Source organism: Trichechus manatus, unplaced genomic scaffold, assembly GCF_000243295.1.
Source record: "Trichechus manatus latirostris isolate Lorelei unplaced genomic scaffold, TriManLat1.0 scaffold00172, whole genome shotgun sequence".
Classification (NCBI taxonomy): domain Eukaryota; kingdom Metazoa; phylum Chordata; class Mammalia; order Sirenia; family Trichechidae; genus Trichechus; species Trichechus manatus.
Window position 1 is genome coordinate 1,090,850 of NW_004444108.1, and position 17,297 is coordinate 1,108,146.

The 17,297-nt window shown below is 36.4% G+C and overlaps 1 protein-coding gene across 1 annotated transcript in view; it reads left to right on the forward strand.

The window, feature by feature from the left end:
- Positions 1–17,297, forward strand: part of TINAG (tubulointerstitial nephritis antigen) — a 115,874-nt gene that overhangs the window by 88,796 nt on the left and 9,781 nt on the right. The window contains exon 10 of the mRNA XM_004386819.2: positions 14,183–14,228. Coding sequence (XP_004386876.1) covers positions 14,183–14,228 — 46 coding nt within the window. The remainder of the gene's footprint in view (positions 1–14,182; positions 14,229–17,297) is intronic.

Sequence of the window (17,297 nt, forward strand, 5' to 3'; positions counted from 1 at the left end):
GGCTGCTCACTTTACACTTTCTTTCATTTTTTGAATTTCATTTTTTTAATTTTGAAGAGTACTTGAAGTACTTACCGATGAAGATCAAAGATTACAGCCTTCAGTATGGATTACACCTCAACATAAAGACAACAAAAATCCTCACAACTGGGCCAATAAGCAACATCATGATTAACGGAAGAAAGATTGAAGCTGTCAAGGATTTAGTTTTATTTGGATTCACAATCAACGCCCATGAAAGCAGCAGTTAAGAAATCAAATGACATATTGCATTGGGCAAATCTGCTGCAAAAGACCTCTTTCAAGGGTTAAAAAGCAAGATGTCACTTTAAGGACTAAGGTGCACCTGACCCAAGCCATGGTATTTTCAGTCACCTCATATGCACGCAAAAGCTGGACAATGAATAAGGAAGACCGAAGAATCGATGCCTTTGAATTATGGTGCTGGCAAAGAATACTGAATACGCCATGGACTGCCAGAAGAACGAACAAACCTGTCTTAGAAGAAGTACAGCCAAAATGCTCATTAGAAGCAAGGATGACGAGACTTTGTCTCATGTACTTTGGACATGTTATCAGGAGGGACCAGTCCCTGGAGAAGGACATCATGCCTGGTAAAGCAGAGTGTCAGTGAAAAAGAGGAAGACCCTCAATGAGATGGACTGACACAGTGGCTGCAACAATGGGCTCAAGCATAACAATAATTAGGAGGATGGTGTAGGACTGGGCAATGTTTCATTCTATTATACATAGGGCCCCTATGAGTCAGAACCGACTCGACAGCACCTAACAACAACAACAACATAACTTTTTCTTTTCTACATTAGACCTATTTTCAGAATTATTTTTTAAAAATATAATTTGGAACTGATCCTAATTGTGCCTTTAATGAGTATTTACCAGGTTTTTATGTGCGTTTACATTGATTGATTGAATTCTGGTCCAACTCACTTTGAGAAAACAAGTAGATAAGAAGAGACGACAAGGGAAAAAAGAGTGAGACTGTAGGAAGAAACAAGTATTAATTTATTTGTTACATAAAATAAAATTTTACATGATCTTAGATAATGTGATTCTAAGAAGACATATAATTAGTAGAAGTTAGGTCACTTATCTTTTAATTCTACTGCTTTGTGTAAATTAGTGTGGTTGGAAATAATTTCCTTGGTAAACTTCTGAAGAAAGACTTGGTACATTAACAAATGATTCACTTAAGGAAAGGGATAATAAGCAATCCTTAGATTTACAGAGAACCGGGGGGGGGATGGGTTACACAAAGGCTGAGATAATGTGCTTTAGTGGTTATATGGAATGACTTTCAATTACTGGGACAGTATTTATCCTTTATCTTCTTGCTGAGATTAGTCTTAAGGTCTGTGCCTACTTCAGATTTTGGAGATCTATGTGACAGAATTTTATTAGCTCCTTGTATAATGCTACCTACTAAAGTAAGCTTAATACATTCTTTCTGGTGATTTTGTCATATAATCTAATATCTTTTGTGGTGGGTATTGCCATCAAAATTTCAAATATGATAGAATCCATGTAGAGGTTTAGAGAAGTATGTGCTTGGGAATTTCCAGACATCTGAGTGGATGGGACATCAGGGGTAAGAGGAGCAGAGGCCTCTGACTTCTACGTGTCAACTGGGGTATTGATTGGTTGTCACCCGAAAGACAGCACTTTCGGGCTTGTCACTGCACATCTGTAGACAGCAAGGTTATCATTTCAGAATCGAGGATGAGGATTTCATCCTAGGCTCCAGGAATCTGATATATATGACACTCTGATAAGAGAATGGAGCAGGAGGTTTTGTTAAAAGGCATGCGTTGCTATGGTAATTTGCAATGTCTTCTCCAGGCAGAGTAGTACTGACTACCTCAATAAGACCAAAGAGAAGGTCAGGCCCAGTCTATGCTATAATAAAAAGGGAAAGGTTGCAGAAAAATGAATTTTGCAGATGATGAATGAGTACTACCTGTGCGGGTAAGTGATAACTGTATTTATACTGTAAAAATAAAGGCATCAAATATTATTCTTCTCCATTCCCATCATCATAATAATTATGTTCATTAAATTTATGGATACAAATGAGACTGTTGGATGTCATGAATGCAACCCTGATTTGCATACTGGTATAATGACCAAACTGTTCACCTTGCCCCCAACCCAACACTTTTCCATTTTAGTCCATCCTGCTCACCATTACCAGCTTTATTTTCTTATGGCTACTTACAGTCCTCCTCCTTTCAAACCTTTATGGTTTCTCTATGAATGCACAATGGCCACATTTATTCATCTCGCCTCTGAAACATGTACTCATTTCCCCTTGGCAGACTCTATAAATTATTCAAGGCCCACCATGTCTTCCCTCCTTATCACAGATAGAAATGATTCTATCCTTTTCTGTATTGTCCTAGTCCTAGTTTTTATTGCTTGTTTTACTAATTGCTTCTTAAATACAACTACCAACTTAGCCAATGTCATGGATTGAGTTGTGTCTCCTAAAAATGTGTGTCAACTTGGCTAGGCCACGATTCTCAGTATTGTGTAATTGTCCACCATTTTATCTGATGTGATTATCCTATGTTTTATAAATTCTGCCTCTATGATGTTCATGAGGCAAGATTAGAGGCAGTTATGTTAATGAAACAGGACTCAATCTACAAGATTAGGTTATATCTTGAGTCAATCTCTTTTAAGATATAAAAGAGAGAAGCGAGCAGAGAGACAGAGGGACCTCATTACCATCAAGCAGGAAGAGCGAGGAGCATATGTGTCTTTTGTGCTGAGAAGCTCCTAGACCAGGGTAATATTAATGACAAGGACTGTCCCCCAGAGCCAACAGAGAGAAAGCCTTCCGCTAGAGCTGGTGCCCTGAATTTGGACTGCTAGCCTCCTAAACTGTGAAAGAATAAATTTCTCTTTGTTAAAGCCATCCACTTGTATTTCTGTTATAGCAGCATGAGATAACTAAGACCTCCAGTTACCATGTGACCTTGAAATATTACTTAAACCTCCATGGACCTCAGTTGCCTTGTCTATAAAGAAATGCGTTAGAGTTATATTAGCTTTGTGGGCCATATGGTCTCTGTTGCAACTATTCAAATCTGCCAGTAGCAGACATAGACAATATATAATGAATGAGCATAACTTTTCCAATAAGACATTATTAACAAAAACAGGCAGCAGGCTGGATTTAGCCATGAGCTGTAGTTATCCTGGATTAGACCATAATCTCTGAGTCTCCTTCCAGTGTTAAGATTCTATGAGAAGGAGAAAGATCATTTCTATTCTTAACTTCTAATCCTGACTTCAAAGGGCTGAAGATTTCTCTCAACATATCTTTTCTTAAGACATTACTCTAGTTAATTGTCATTGATTGTGACTGATGGTTTTGGTTTCCACTCTCTTTCCCCAGTACATTTCATAAGGTTGTGGGCATTTTAACACATATTCTGTCAATATAGTAAATGTAGAGGGATATTTCTTAGTTCCAAAGCAGATCAGTCTGCCCAGAGCATAAACTGGGCACAACCTTGTTATCAGTTTCCTCCATACTCTTTTTATAGATCAAATTGCATGTAATATTATACTGGCAAACTTCTTGTTTCCTGAGATATTAGGGGAGAGCAGGATAATGGATATGGTAGGCACTGAATAAATAGTGTTAGTTGGATGATTAATTAATATTAAGAGTACACAGTCAATAGTCTGTGACATTTTCATGCTACAAATGATCTTTCAGAAATCTCCATCTGCTTTTTAATATATGATAAAATGTATAACTCCTTGGCAGAATACATCAATAAAAGTACCAGATCTTAGAGTCAGTGAACCCTGCATGGATTTACACTTTGCTTAAGCAGAAAATGAAGGGGGGCAATGCCCTCATTTTATTTTGCTTTCCCATGCAGTCTACTTTCATTCATCTTTGATCTAGCATAAATTAACATTTTCTGGTAGCTCCCTATCATATTCAACACTGCTATACTCAGCAGGCATGCAGATTTTTTGAATAAAGTTACTAAGCATCTCCAGTAGAACACTTGTTCATAAGGCAACAAAGGCCTGGTGCATATCTTTGCATCATATGTACCGTAGCTATCTGTCAAATCCTTGTGTAAAGGGAGCTGAGATTTTATCTGCAGTCTTACCTCTAAAAGCAATACTCTATATCCAGGGTAGTCATATCATTGTTATTGGCTTGAGGCCCCTCTGGTGGTTTTTTTCATATTTGTATTCTGCCTGACTTTCATTTCCTTAATAAGAAGGGTTGGAGTTCCATATCAGGCTCTCTTATGTATTTTTTCTGTTTTCTTCCAAACTTTGCTGTTCAAGTTGGCCGTACTGCATAAAATTGCTTTACTTATTTACTGTTGCAGAAACTTTGTTTTTATCTGTCTAAATCTATATTTACAAATACAGAATTGGTCTGCCCAAAAAACATGAGCTTGAATTCCTATGGGCAGTCTACTGGGCACAGACTGGGACCCCAGAAGGAATGAATCTTCAGAAACATTGCAATGTTTTTCCTGGATGATTCCAGCATGGTGCAGTATATATCTACCATCGATAGAAAATACAACCTTTTTTTCTTCTTCTTTTAACTCCAGATTCTGAGATGGTTGTAAGACCTTTTGTAAGAAACCTGATCCCTAAGCAGCTGTGATTTTAACATGTGTGTTAGGAAATAATTTTTCTCATCATGGAAAAATTCTTCACTCTGCATAAAGGCTCTTTCCAAATTTCTTTAAATTATCAGGTATCCTTTGTGTCTTTTACCTGACAGAAATTCTGAAGAGCTATGAATGTAAAGGTGAATCTGAAGAACCTCTACCATTAGAGATAGCTCGAAAGAAGTTGAAGCAACTCTGAAATTGCAGCCTCAGGCAATGATTAAACAACCTGATCATCAGGAACACATCTCTTGTGTAATGTGAAGTGCATCTAAAATAATGCTGCATTTGATTTGCTTGTTCATTCAGCCTTGATATCCTAGAGTTATCCTTGACTCTTTACTCTCCCTTTCTGTCCATGTGAAATGACCAACAAATTCCATCATTATTAGCTCCTAAACAGCTCTCAAATCTATGTGCTCCTGCTCATTCCCACTGCAAGTGTACTTTAACTCATTCCTTCAACATATTTATTTAAGACCAACTATGTGATAGGAACAATTCTAGCTGTTGAGGATATAGCAGTGAAAAGAATAAACAACATTTGCTTTACAAATCTTACATTCTTATTCAGAATTTCATCATTTCTTGCCTGGACTACAACATTCATCTTTTGCTTCCAGTCTTCTCCCCTGGGAATCTACCCCTCCACCTTACACAAACACCAGAGTTACCCTTCTGACAGATAGTCTGGATTATGCCATATCCCCTGTTTAGATGACTCTTCATCACCAGCTTTGTAAATTCCAAGCTTTATAGCCATGAACATTCTTTATGAGATTAGTCAGTCCTCCCTTTCTACCTTCACTTGCTGTCTCTCCCATCACTGTTCTCTCATAAACACTAGACCAATAGGTGCTCTTAGGATAGGCTGGGATGAGCTTTTCATGGCTCTCTTGTGACTTTACACTTCTTTATTGTGACTGAAATTCTATCTGAAGAACTACTGAACCCTTCTTTGCTTTCTGTATACAGTTAATTTCCTCTTCTGTAACTATGGGAATTTTTAAAACATGCTTTTTTTTTTTTTTTTTTTTTAAGTAGCAGTTACGGAATTCAGATGATTTGTATACTTTTTTTTTTTTTGTTCCCTAACACCACCCTCATTTGATTGTCAGTTTTTGAAGGCAAAAAAAGTATGTTCTTTGTACCAAATAATATTTTCTTGAATAAAGGCAGAAATAAATGGATGAAGTATGCGAGAGTCTGTGCTCTTCTTTTAAAAGAGATATTTATGGAATCGTCAATATTACTTGTTAAAAGCGGTATCTTCAGCTCTAATGTACTATATATGATCTGACCACTGCTGTGTGTATGGACCTCAGGTGCAAAATCTACCAAAACCAAGATAGAAAAAAATAAACGACAATTTTAAATCTTATCCAAATTAGTTCCTCTGGTCCAATAATTTTACAGTTTAGGTATAGCCTAATATAGGGGTTTAAGGAGTTTAGTATTGTTTAAAAACAAAAGGATCCTGTTGGCATAGTGGTTAAAGCACTCGGCCCCTAACTGAAAGTTTGGTGGTTCGAACCCACCAGCTGCGCTAGCCGTTCCACTGGAGAAAGATGTGGCAGTCTGCCTCTGCCTTGGAAACCCTATGGGACAGTTCTACTCTGTCCTATAGGATCACTGTGTGTTGGAATTGACTCGACAGCAATGGGTTTGGTTTTTGGCGGGTTTTAGTATTGTTTAGCACAGTTATTATTTAGTACCTTTTAAACATTATTTAATCTTCATATTGTCTTAAAGAACAACATCCTTTTAACTTCCAATTATTATTTTTTATTGTAGTAAAATATATATAACAAAAAATTTGCCATTTTACCCATATTTAAGTGTATAATTCAGTGACATTAGTGCATTCACCATATTGTACAATCATTGCAACTATTCTCTCTTCCTATTTTTATCCCCCTAAACAGAAACTTAAATAATAACTCCTCAACCATCTCCCTCAGCCCCGGGTAATCACTGATAAACTTTTCTCTCTATGCATTTGCTTATTCTAAGTATTTCATATAAGTGTGGCCACAGGTCATATAGCATCTGTCCTTTTGTGTCTGACTTATTTCACTCAGCATAATGTTTTCAGTGTTCTCCTAAGTCATAACATGTATCAGGACTTCATTTCTCTTTATGGCTGAATAATATTCCATTTTATGGATATACTACACTTTGTTTATCAATTCGTCTGTTGATGGACACTTGGGTTGATTCTATCTTTTGATATTGCAAATAATGCTGCAGTAAACATTGGTGTACAGTATCTTTTTTGAGTCCTTACTTTCAAGTCTCCTGGGCATATACCTAGTAGTGGAATTGCTGGATCATATATTAATTGCATGTTTGACTTTTCGAGGAACCACCAAACTGTTTTCCTCATTGGCTGCATCACTTTACATTCTCTCCAGCAATGAATGAGTGTTCCAATTTCTTTACATCCTCCTTTTTTCTGGTATTAGCCATCCTAGTGGGTGTGAGGAGCCCTGGTGGTGTAGGAGTTAACAGCTAGGCTGCTAACCAAAATGTTGGCAGTTGAAATCCACCAGCTGCTCCTTGGAAATCCTACGGAGCAAATCTAGTCTTCCTATAGGTTCGCCATGAGTCGGAATCAACTCAATAGCAATGGGTTTGATTTTTGATTTAGTGGGTGTGAAGTGGTATCTCATTGTGATTTTCATTTGCATTTCCTTAATGACTAATGACCTGGAGCATCTTTTCATGTGCTATTGGCCATTTGTGTGTCTTCTTTGTAGAAATGTCTATTCAAATCCTTTTCATATTTTTAATTGGGTTGTTTGTCTTTTTGTTGTTGGGTTGCCAGAGTTCTTTCTAATCAGATATATGAGTACCAAATGTTTTCTCCTATTCTATGGGTTGTCTCTTGATGAAGTTCTTTGATGAATAAATGTTTTTAATTTTGATGAAGTCAAATTTATCTCTTTTGTCTTTTTTTGCTTGAGCCTTTGATGTCATATCTAAGAATCTGTTGTCAGAAACTAGGTGTCAAAGCATTATCCTTATGTTTTCTTATCAGAGTTTTATGGTTTTAGTTTTTATATTGGTTATTGATCCATTTTTAGTTAACTTTGTGTATTGTGTAAGGTATGGTCTAACCTCATTCTTTTGCATATGGAGATCCAGTTTTCCCAGCATCATTTATTGTATAGATGATTTGTTCTCTATCGAATGGAGTTGGCACCCTTGTTTAAAATCTATTGACTACAGATGTATGCATTTATTTCTGGACTTTCAATTCTATTCCATTGGTCTATATGTCTGTCCTTATCCCAGTACCACACTGTTTTTATTACTGTAGCTTTATAGTATGTTTTGAGATCAAGAAGTGTGAATCCTACTTTGTTCTTCTCTTTCAAGATTGCTTTGGCTATTTGGTGCCCCTTGTGATTCCATATGAATTTGAGAATTGGCTTTTACTATTTCATTTAAAAAAAAATGCTCATGGAATTTTGACAGGGATTGTGTTGAATGTATAGATCTCTTTGGGTAGTATTGACAATATTAAGTCTTGCACTCCATAAGCATAGCATGTCTTTCCATTTATTTAGACCTTCCTTCATTTCTTTCACAGTGTTTTATAGTTTTCAGTAAACAAGTCTTTCACCTCTCTGGTTAAATTAATTCCTAGGTATCTTATTCTTTTGGATGCTATTATAAATGGAATTGTTTTCTTAATTTCTTTTTCAGATTGTTCATTGCTGGTGTATAGAAACACAATTAATTTTTGCATTTTGAGCTTGTAACCTGAAACTTTGCTGAATTCATTTATTAGCTCTAATAGCTTTCTTGTGGATTCTTTTGGATTTTCTGTATATAGGATCATGGTATCTGCAAAGAGATAGTTTTACTTCCTCCTTTCCAATTTGGGTACCTTTTATTTCTTTACCTTGCCTTACTGTGTCTAGAACTTCCAGTAAAATGTTGAATAGCAGTGGTGAACGCAGGCATCCTTGTCTTAAAATAACATGCTTTTGAAAGGGAACATACATAAAGACATATGTAACTATAGACATACAAAATCTTACATCAACATTCTTTTATGGGTTTTAATATCTTGCTCTGCCAAGACATTATGTTCTCTCCATAAAGAATTTTCAAATTATGTAAAAGAGCAGTGTTTCAAGTGCTACCTAAAAGGAAGCATAAAAAGGAAATCTAGAAGGAAGAGCTTAAATGATAATGTGTTTGTAGTGAGAGCTATAACCATAGACTCAATGTAGGGAGCACTCACACATGCTCAGGGAATGTGGTACTGGATTAAGAGCTGCCCAGGTTCTTTTAATACCAGTATTTTCCCAGCTGTCACTAAATTTTGAGAGATAAGAAGCACTAATGAGTCTTAACAAATGATTGAGACAATTTAATCAGGTAGAAAAACGCAGAAGAACAGTATAAAGTTCAAATTAGGTAGAAGCCCTTGTGGAGAGAAAAGTCAGTATTAAGATCTCTCAAGCTTGTGACCCTATCGCGCAGCTTGTTTTAAATTAGCTAGGTTATGAAAACAACCACAGCAGAGTGAGGTTACAGCTCTGGTTTGTCTACCAAATGTTTGTGGGTAATCTTTAAATCTTTAAAATGAAAATGTGTAGGTGAAGGAAAGAGGAAGAATAGTAGTTATATTTAGAGCAAATATGAATGTAGTGAAGATCTGTCCACACGGACATTTGTGAAAATATATGTATATTTCTAGAATCTTCAGCCTGTTGGTATATTGGCAGCAAAAAGTACAGTATAATTCAGGAACAGATATGTATTAGGAACAAATGCCCTCTATAGGTCAAGAAGAGGAAATCTCTCCTGCAATAAATAAGTGGCCATCTTGCTTTGCACTACATAAAAATAAACAAATAGTTACTGTAGGGTTGATTCTGACTTACAGTGACCTTATGTAAGTCAGAGTAAAACTGTGCTCCACAGGGTTTTCTTTTTCTTCTTTTTTTAATTGTGGTAAATATGTATGTAACAAATCGTTTGCCTTTTCAGCATTCTTCACATGTACAATTCAGCTACTTTAGTTCTTTTTATCATATTGTTCAACCATTACTATTATCCTTTTCCAAATTTTTCTGTCAGTTTTAACAGAAGCTCAGCGTCCCCTAAGCAGCAAGGCCTCCTTTCCCCTCCCTTACACCTGCCCCTGGCAACCGCTAATAGTCACAACAGGACAAATATTTATGATTCTACTTACATGAAATATCTAGGATAGGCAAGTGTATAGAGACCATAGGGATTTCAGTGGCTGATTTTTTGGAAGTAGATCACCAAGACTTTCTTCCAAGGTACCTCTGGGTGGACTTGAACCTCCAACTTTTTGTTTAGCAGTCTAACACCTTAACCATTTGTACCACCTAGGGACTCTGTACTGGATAAACTTTATTTTTGTTTGGATAAAGGTTTTAACACAACTACATGCATTTGCTATAATTTTTGTTGCTGTTGTTAGGTGCCATTGAGTTGGTTCCGACTCATAGCGAGCCTATGTTCAACAGAATGAAACACTGCCCGGTCCTGCACCATCCTCACAATTGTTGCTATGTTTGAGCCCATTGTTGCAGCCACTGTGTTAATCCATCTCCTTGAGGGTCTTCCTCTTTTTTGCTGCCCCCATACTTTATCCATGGGAAATTACCTGGGGCAAAGTGATTTTTTCCAGCCTTGCAGAGCATGGGATATAGAAAACAATTCACAGGTCTATTTCTCCACAACATCACATTGTGACTCTGTGGGATATTTGATTATCTTAGGGACCATCTAGAGAAGCGAGAGGAGAGAAAAGATAGCTGAAGGTCACAGTGCAAACATTAGCTCTTGTGATGGATGGACTTTGCTTGTCGTTTGACACAGAGGTTGTCACATAGGAGAACTGCACAATAGCTTCTGTGGAGAGGTGTGGTATTTTCTTTCCATCTGAATTTTGCATAAAGGTTATCGCTCTTTGTTTATACTTTCCTTTCATAGGCATCCAAGCTCTGAAACTCTTAGGCTCAACTGTCTGACTTTCCCTTTCCTGTCTCACCTCTAATAGATGACTTGATTAATTTGTTCTGCTGTCCATTTTGAGAAGTTTCAGAATAATCTGAATGTTCTCTTTGGGTTTAAAATGACTTACGTTTTAAATAACACATCTAAAATTATGACAAACAGCAATGCTTCTTGCAATAAAAATTGCACCCATTCTAACGAGTTAATAGATTTGCAAGGTAAGAATTACTGATATCTTTATATCACTAAAAATATTATTTGGATAATCGTAACAAAACACCTAGATACATAGTGAAAAATAATAGCAATTGAACAAAAGTAAATGTGTTAGTTCATCGTTCTTAAAAGTCTCCATACTAAGGCAGTTTACTTAATTTTTATTTTATTCAGTAATGCTAGAATAAGAAAAGTTACACACCTACATTCAGAAGTGCCTCTCCTCCTTTGTGGGAAAATGTTCTCTTTCCTTAGTACTTGTTAGTCTCTCACCTGTTGATATCCGAAGTACGTGTATTTATTATTTTGCTGAATCTTAACTCCACAAGAAACTATGGATCCTCATCCCTCAAAACACTGTTGCAGTATTCCTGAAAGTATCTCAAAAGAATTCATTAATAAATGCAATACTTATTTTATGGTGTATTTTTCTTATATGCCTTTTCTATTCCCTCTATTAAATATTACTTTGTCCTCTCATTATTATCCTCAATGCATAAGAGCCTAAGAAGCTTGAAAGATTTTACTAAGGGTTAACCTCTATTTGAGTGTTATTAAAGTGTTGTGATGTAATGGTTAAGCGCTCAGCTGATAACCAAAAGGTCAGTGGTTTGAACCCACCAGCTGCTCCTCAAGAGAAAGATGTGGCAGTCTGCTTCTGTAAAGATTACAGCCTTGGAAACCCTATGGGGCAGTTCTACTCTGTCCTATAGAGTCGCTGTAAGTCAGAATCGACTCGACAGCACACAACAACAACACAAAGTGTCTTATAGAGTATACAGAGTTTTGAGTGGAATAACTCTTTTGGGTTTTAATGATAACAGGTCTGACTTGTCACTTCCCCAACTCTGGACTCGGTTGAGTCCAGTGTGGGAGCTAAGATTGGGCATATTTGAGGGACAAGGAACAACGTGCACTCTCAATTGCTCTTACTCTCTTTTGTCAAGGCTTTGTTACTGGGTCAAATCTGCTATACTCGATACCTCTTTTTTGATTAGGAGTTCTCTCTTAGTGGTCTCTTTCGTACCTAGAGCAGGACTACTCCCAACTTCTCACCACACCTGGTGGCATCTCACATATTGTTATTCTCTTGCCTGTATCATCTCAGTTGAATGGTTTCTTAAAGATTCTTCTGATTTGGTTTTGTATTTTGTATTTAATGTCAATAGCTAAAGTAATGTAGCCAGATGACCTTGAAAGGAGGTTGATCGAGTGATAAAGGCTTTCTGAAATTGTTACAATGGACATGAAATTTCAGTGAAAAATGAAAGACTGGAAGTTTCAGATGTGATCACTACTTGAAGTCAGTAATGGCCTTTGAACATTTTGGAGCACATTGTATTGATGGGTAATTTTTTCTTTTTTATGGTGATGCCCTTTTTTGAGATGCTGCAAGGATGTAGATGCAATTATAAAACCGCAAAATGGAAATTCAATTGGTTTGAACTTAAAACTGCCAAAATATTTGAAACCTCCCAGATCTCCAGTCTGCCCCTTCTGTGCAGCAAAGAACTAAAAGAGAGATGGTGCAATCAGTGCAATTACCACTCCTAGCCTATATGAACGTAGCCTTGGTGGCAGAATGGTTAATCAGTCATCGGACTGCTAACTGAAAGGTCGGCGGTTTGAACCTACCAGCCGCTCAGTAGGAGAAAAGACCTGGTGATCTGCTCCCATAAAAATTCCAGCATAGGAAACCCTATGGGGCAGTTCTATTTTGTCCTATAGGGTTGCGATAGTCAGAATCGACTCAACAGCACATAACAAGAACAACAGGCTCTCTACAAGGAACAGGAAAAAGCAAAATTGTTCTTTAGAAGTTTTCCATCCTCCCCCCACCTCGTCACTTCTTCTTCCCTCACTCTTGTGCCAAATAATTGAAATGCATTAATATATTTTCTTGAAGGCCCCAAGAAGGCTGCTGTAAACCTGCCATCTTCAGGCAATGCTTCCATGCTGGGGTGCCATCATTCCATTCTGTTCCCTATTTAGAAGCAGCCTCTGTAAACCACCATGTTGGAAAATATTTGATCAATAAATTTGTATCTCTTCCAGGAATGTTTGTTCTGTAATGGCAGAGCATAATTTAGCTTGAAGTGACTTTGATGTTTGTATTTCAGGAGTTAAGCATAGGTCGATGGGGAGATATGTGGACAGAATTGCATTCTCTTCGTCCGTCACATCCTGTGAACATGATAGTCAATATGCTTTCTCTCCATAAGACTGATGCTATTTAGGACATGCTGCAATTGGAAGCTGCATGTTTCCAAGAGAAAGAAAATAATTTATCAAGAAGAGCATGGGATTTGGAGTCCTGACAGCATTTCTCACTTTATGATCTTGGGCAAATTTTATTTATCTCATCAGTAAATTGAACATGTTAATTAGACCTACACCGCTGTTAGCTGCATGTGTTTTATAAACTGTTAGGTGCTACCTAGAAATGGGTTGGTTCTGGGAATACAGGATTTAATTTCTATATGTAACATGTGTTTACAGAAATCCAAAATTTTATGTGCATGGATACTTTATAAAATAATGTATGCATATGCACACTTTTATATAAACTCTCTCATGTACAGCAATTATCTACATTTCCATTATGGTTTCTGTCAGTAGTCTTAGAGATTTTCAGTTTATGCCTTTTAGGGTGCAGTTTCAGAGGGGTAGCTATAAAGTGGGAGTCATCTTCAAATATTTTAAAACTTCTGTATTTGTTGTTGTTGGTGTTAGGTGCCGTGGAGTCAGTTCTAACTCATAGCAACCCTCTGTACAACAGAATACTGCCTGGTTCTGCACCATCCTCACAATCACTGTTATGCTTGAGCCCATTGTTGGAGCCACTGTGTTAGTCCCTCTCGTTGAGGGTCTTCCTCTTTTTTGCTGACCCTCTAGTTTACCAAGCATGATGTCCTTCTCCAGAGACTGATCCCTCCTGATAACACGTTCAAAGTATGTAAGAGGTACTTGCCATCCTTGCTTCTAAGGAGCATTTTTGTTGTACTTCTTCCTCTGTACCTTAGGACTTCTGTCTTTTAGTCAATGAGTTTGATTCAAGCCATTTGAATATAGAGGGGTCTCTTCTGGGCAAATAATAATGTTTTGGTTAAAAAAGAAAAGTATACAAGCATTTCTGTAGGGCATTGATGGTAATTTCGTAGTAAACCAGGGTGGGGCAAAAGGAAAATAGAAATGATGTAACTGATAAAAATTTGCATTTTATCAAGGTAGAAATCAAACATTTTTAACCTTACCAATATTTTTATTATTATTATCTATAGATGGGGCACACTGAGAGGAGCACAAGGACGGAAAGAAAAATTTTGGGTATGTAACTCTTTCTAGTTGAATTCCTACTGTGAGGTGAGTACTTTAGAATCTGCTGTCTCTCTTCTCCCTAGTTTGTACCATTTGATCACATCCTATGTCCCTGTAATATTGGTCATGATATTGGTGTTTTCTCCAGCATGAAACTCATTACACTCATTTATATGATAGTAATAGTTTTCCTTAATTCCTCTTATTTCAAATTTAAAAAAAAAAAAAGATTAAGTATTTTTTTAATGGAGATCAAGACAACTTTTAGTTCTATTATTATCTATGTTAAACTCATAGTTAAAGTAATGCTTAGACTTCCCTTGTATATGTAAATCAACTTTATCTTCTTACATATTTTTGCTATGGATTATATCCTTTTTATGCTAGTATCAATTATATGCCTATATATCTATATATAGCTCTCTCTCTATATATATATATTTATATATACCTGTACATATATACTATGGCGCAGTGGTTAAGAGCTCGGATGTTAACCAAAAGGTCAGCAGTTCAAATCCGCCAGCCACTCCCTGGAAACTCTATGGGGAAGTTCTACTCTCTCCTATAGGGTCGCTATGAGTCAGAATCGACTGGATGGCAATGGATTATGTATATATATAAATATATACACAGACACACTAGAGATTATGTGTTTGTTTTTTGCCAGTTGTAACATACACATGTTTCTTTACTGAGAAAGAATCAATGTCTAGACTGAAAAGTAATACGAACTTACAGGAAAAAAACAGTTTGAAAAATATTAGATCATAATACTTCAAATATTCAGTTGATAACAATCAATTTTAATTGTCTCAAATCCTTATATACTTTTTTTCACAGAAATAGAATAAAGTCTAGGTGATAATATTTACCATGGAATTTGAATTTGAATGCACACACTAGAGGGCATATTATAGCTTATAAAACACTAGACATCAGGACTTGTACTCATCTGAGTGGCTCTTGTTAATTAGATTTCTCCACAATGCACTTGCAAAAATCAGTCATCCATGTGTGTGGTCACACCTGAAGTGCATCTTATTGCTATATGGAGGTATGACGTTTTTAAGCAGAATTAGTATTCTTTGTATTTAAACTGACCTTTCTTAAATGTTATTGTCCTCATTAAAATAAAGTTGAAGTAGCCAACAATTAACTGTAATGTGCAATAGTTAAAATTCATAATTTGTGAAAGAGGACATGTTATCTGAATACCTACAATTAAATTTCTATACAGAATTTTTATTAAATGTGTTTAAATGGTTATTCAATTTCATAATAATATAATGGTTAGAAACAAAAACAAGTTCTTTGATTAATGTACTTAAGTCACAAGGGCTCACAGCACATAGCACTTGATAAACATTTGTTGAGTGAATGCATGAGTGTGCAGAGGTACATTTTCTGTAATTCTCCCACCCTCAACCTGATCATTTCCACTCTAGAGTCCAAATTATATAGCTAAGTACATAGATGGGGTGTACACACACACGTACACACATACACACACTCATTCTCATATATTCAACACATACACTCTTTTTAGCTACTTTTGTTTTAGTTACTATCAATTCTAAACTTACTACTTATCAAAAATTTTCAAAGAAAACTTTATTTCGTGGGGGTAGAGACAGAATTGCTTTCTGCTGTTAGTCTTTTGTGTAAATTGTTGACTGTAAGAATCAGACTGAAAATTTATCATATTTTATTAAATTGCACATTTTGGCTGGCATTTTCCCCCACTAGAATGGAGTCCTGGTGGCGCAGTGGTTAAGAGTTTGGCTGCTAACCAAAACGTCAGCCGTTCAAATCCACCAGCTGCTCCTTGGAAACACTATGGGGCAGTTCTACTCTGTCACATAGGGTTGCTATGAGTCCGAATCAACTCGACAGCAACGGATTTGGTTTTTGGTTTTAGACTGTAGACTAATCTTGGGCAAAGATCATATTTGCCTTATTTACCAAAGTATCTCAAGGGAAAAGCATAGTAACTTGTACCTAGTGGGAATATAAACAATATTTGTTGAATGACTGAATAAACAAATAACTTTAATCTATGCATTCAGGAAAAATATTAAAATCACTAAAAGAATTTTTATTCTATATAAAACTTGGTGGTAGTTTAATTAAAATATAAAAATCTTTAAGTGCTGTTTTGCCGAGAATTGTGATAGGTGTAAGATGTTATTTCACTTACATACACATATACATACACATACGAATACTGCAGAAACATTACTCACCTGGGTCAGAAAAAAAGAGTTCTTAATTGATATCACAACCAGATCAACAGCCAAAGTAGCATTGCAGCATCAGCCCCTATACCTTAGTCTTGTAGGTGAAGTGATAAATACCAACTTTTCTACGTAAGTAGTAGTAGATACATGTATATACGTGTGTGTGTGTGTGTGTGCATGTATGTGTATGTGTATGTATATATGCATGTATATATATATGTATATACATACATACACATATACATCATAGATGAGGGACAGAAACAATGGGTTTTCCCCCTTTATATACAGGATAGAAACAGCCATGCCTCTCCTTTCACAAAAGAGGACAAAAAAAACTATTATTCCATTAAGACAAGATGGAAAGGCTCTGGTGTTTTCACTCTAACCCTTAGTAATATAAATATGTCTTTACAAGGGCCAGATAAACACCAGAAAATTTCTCCTAATGCTGGGCTTCACCTCTTTTGATATGTAAATACCTAGGGAGATAATGTTCCAATATTCCTGGGACCTTGAGGTGTAATTTAGGAACTTGTCTGGGCTGTAACTACTTGACACACTTGGGGAGATAAAAGAAGTTTTATTATCCTTTAAGATCAGATTAATTAAGTAGACAAATGGCTACAGATCTAATTCTTGTGGTATGTAAAGTGCAGCCTGAGCTTAGCCTCTGCACCACTAGGGCTTCAAAACATTTCTAGGAGAAATGAAAACAACATCCTCTATCTTTATATCATATACATTTTTGTGTGTGTGTCGGGGGCTAGGACGTTTTGCAAGAGCACTGAGAAATCCAGGGAAGTTTTATTTCCTCACAATTATATATGAATGTTTC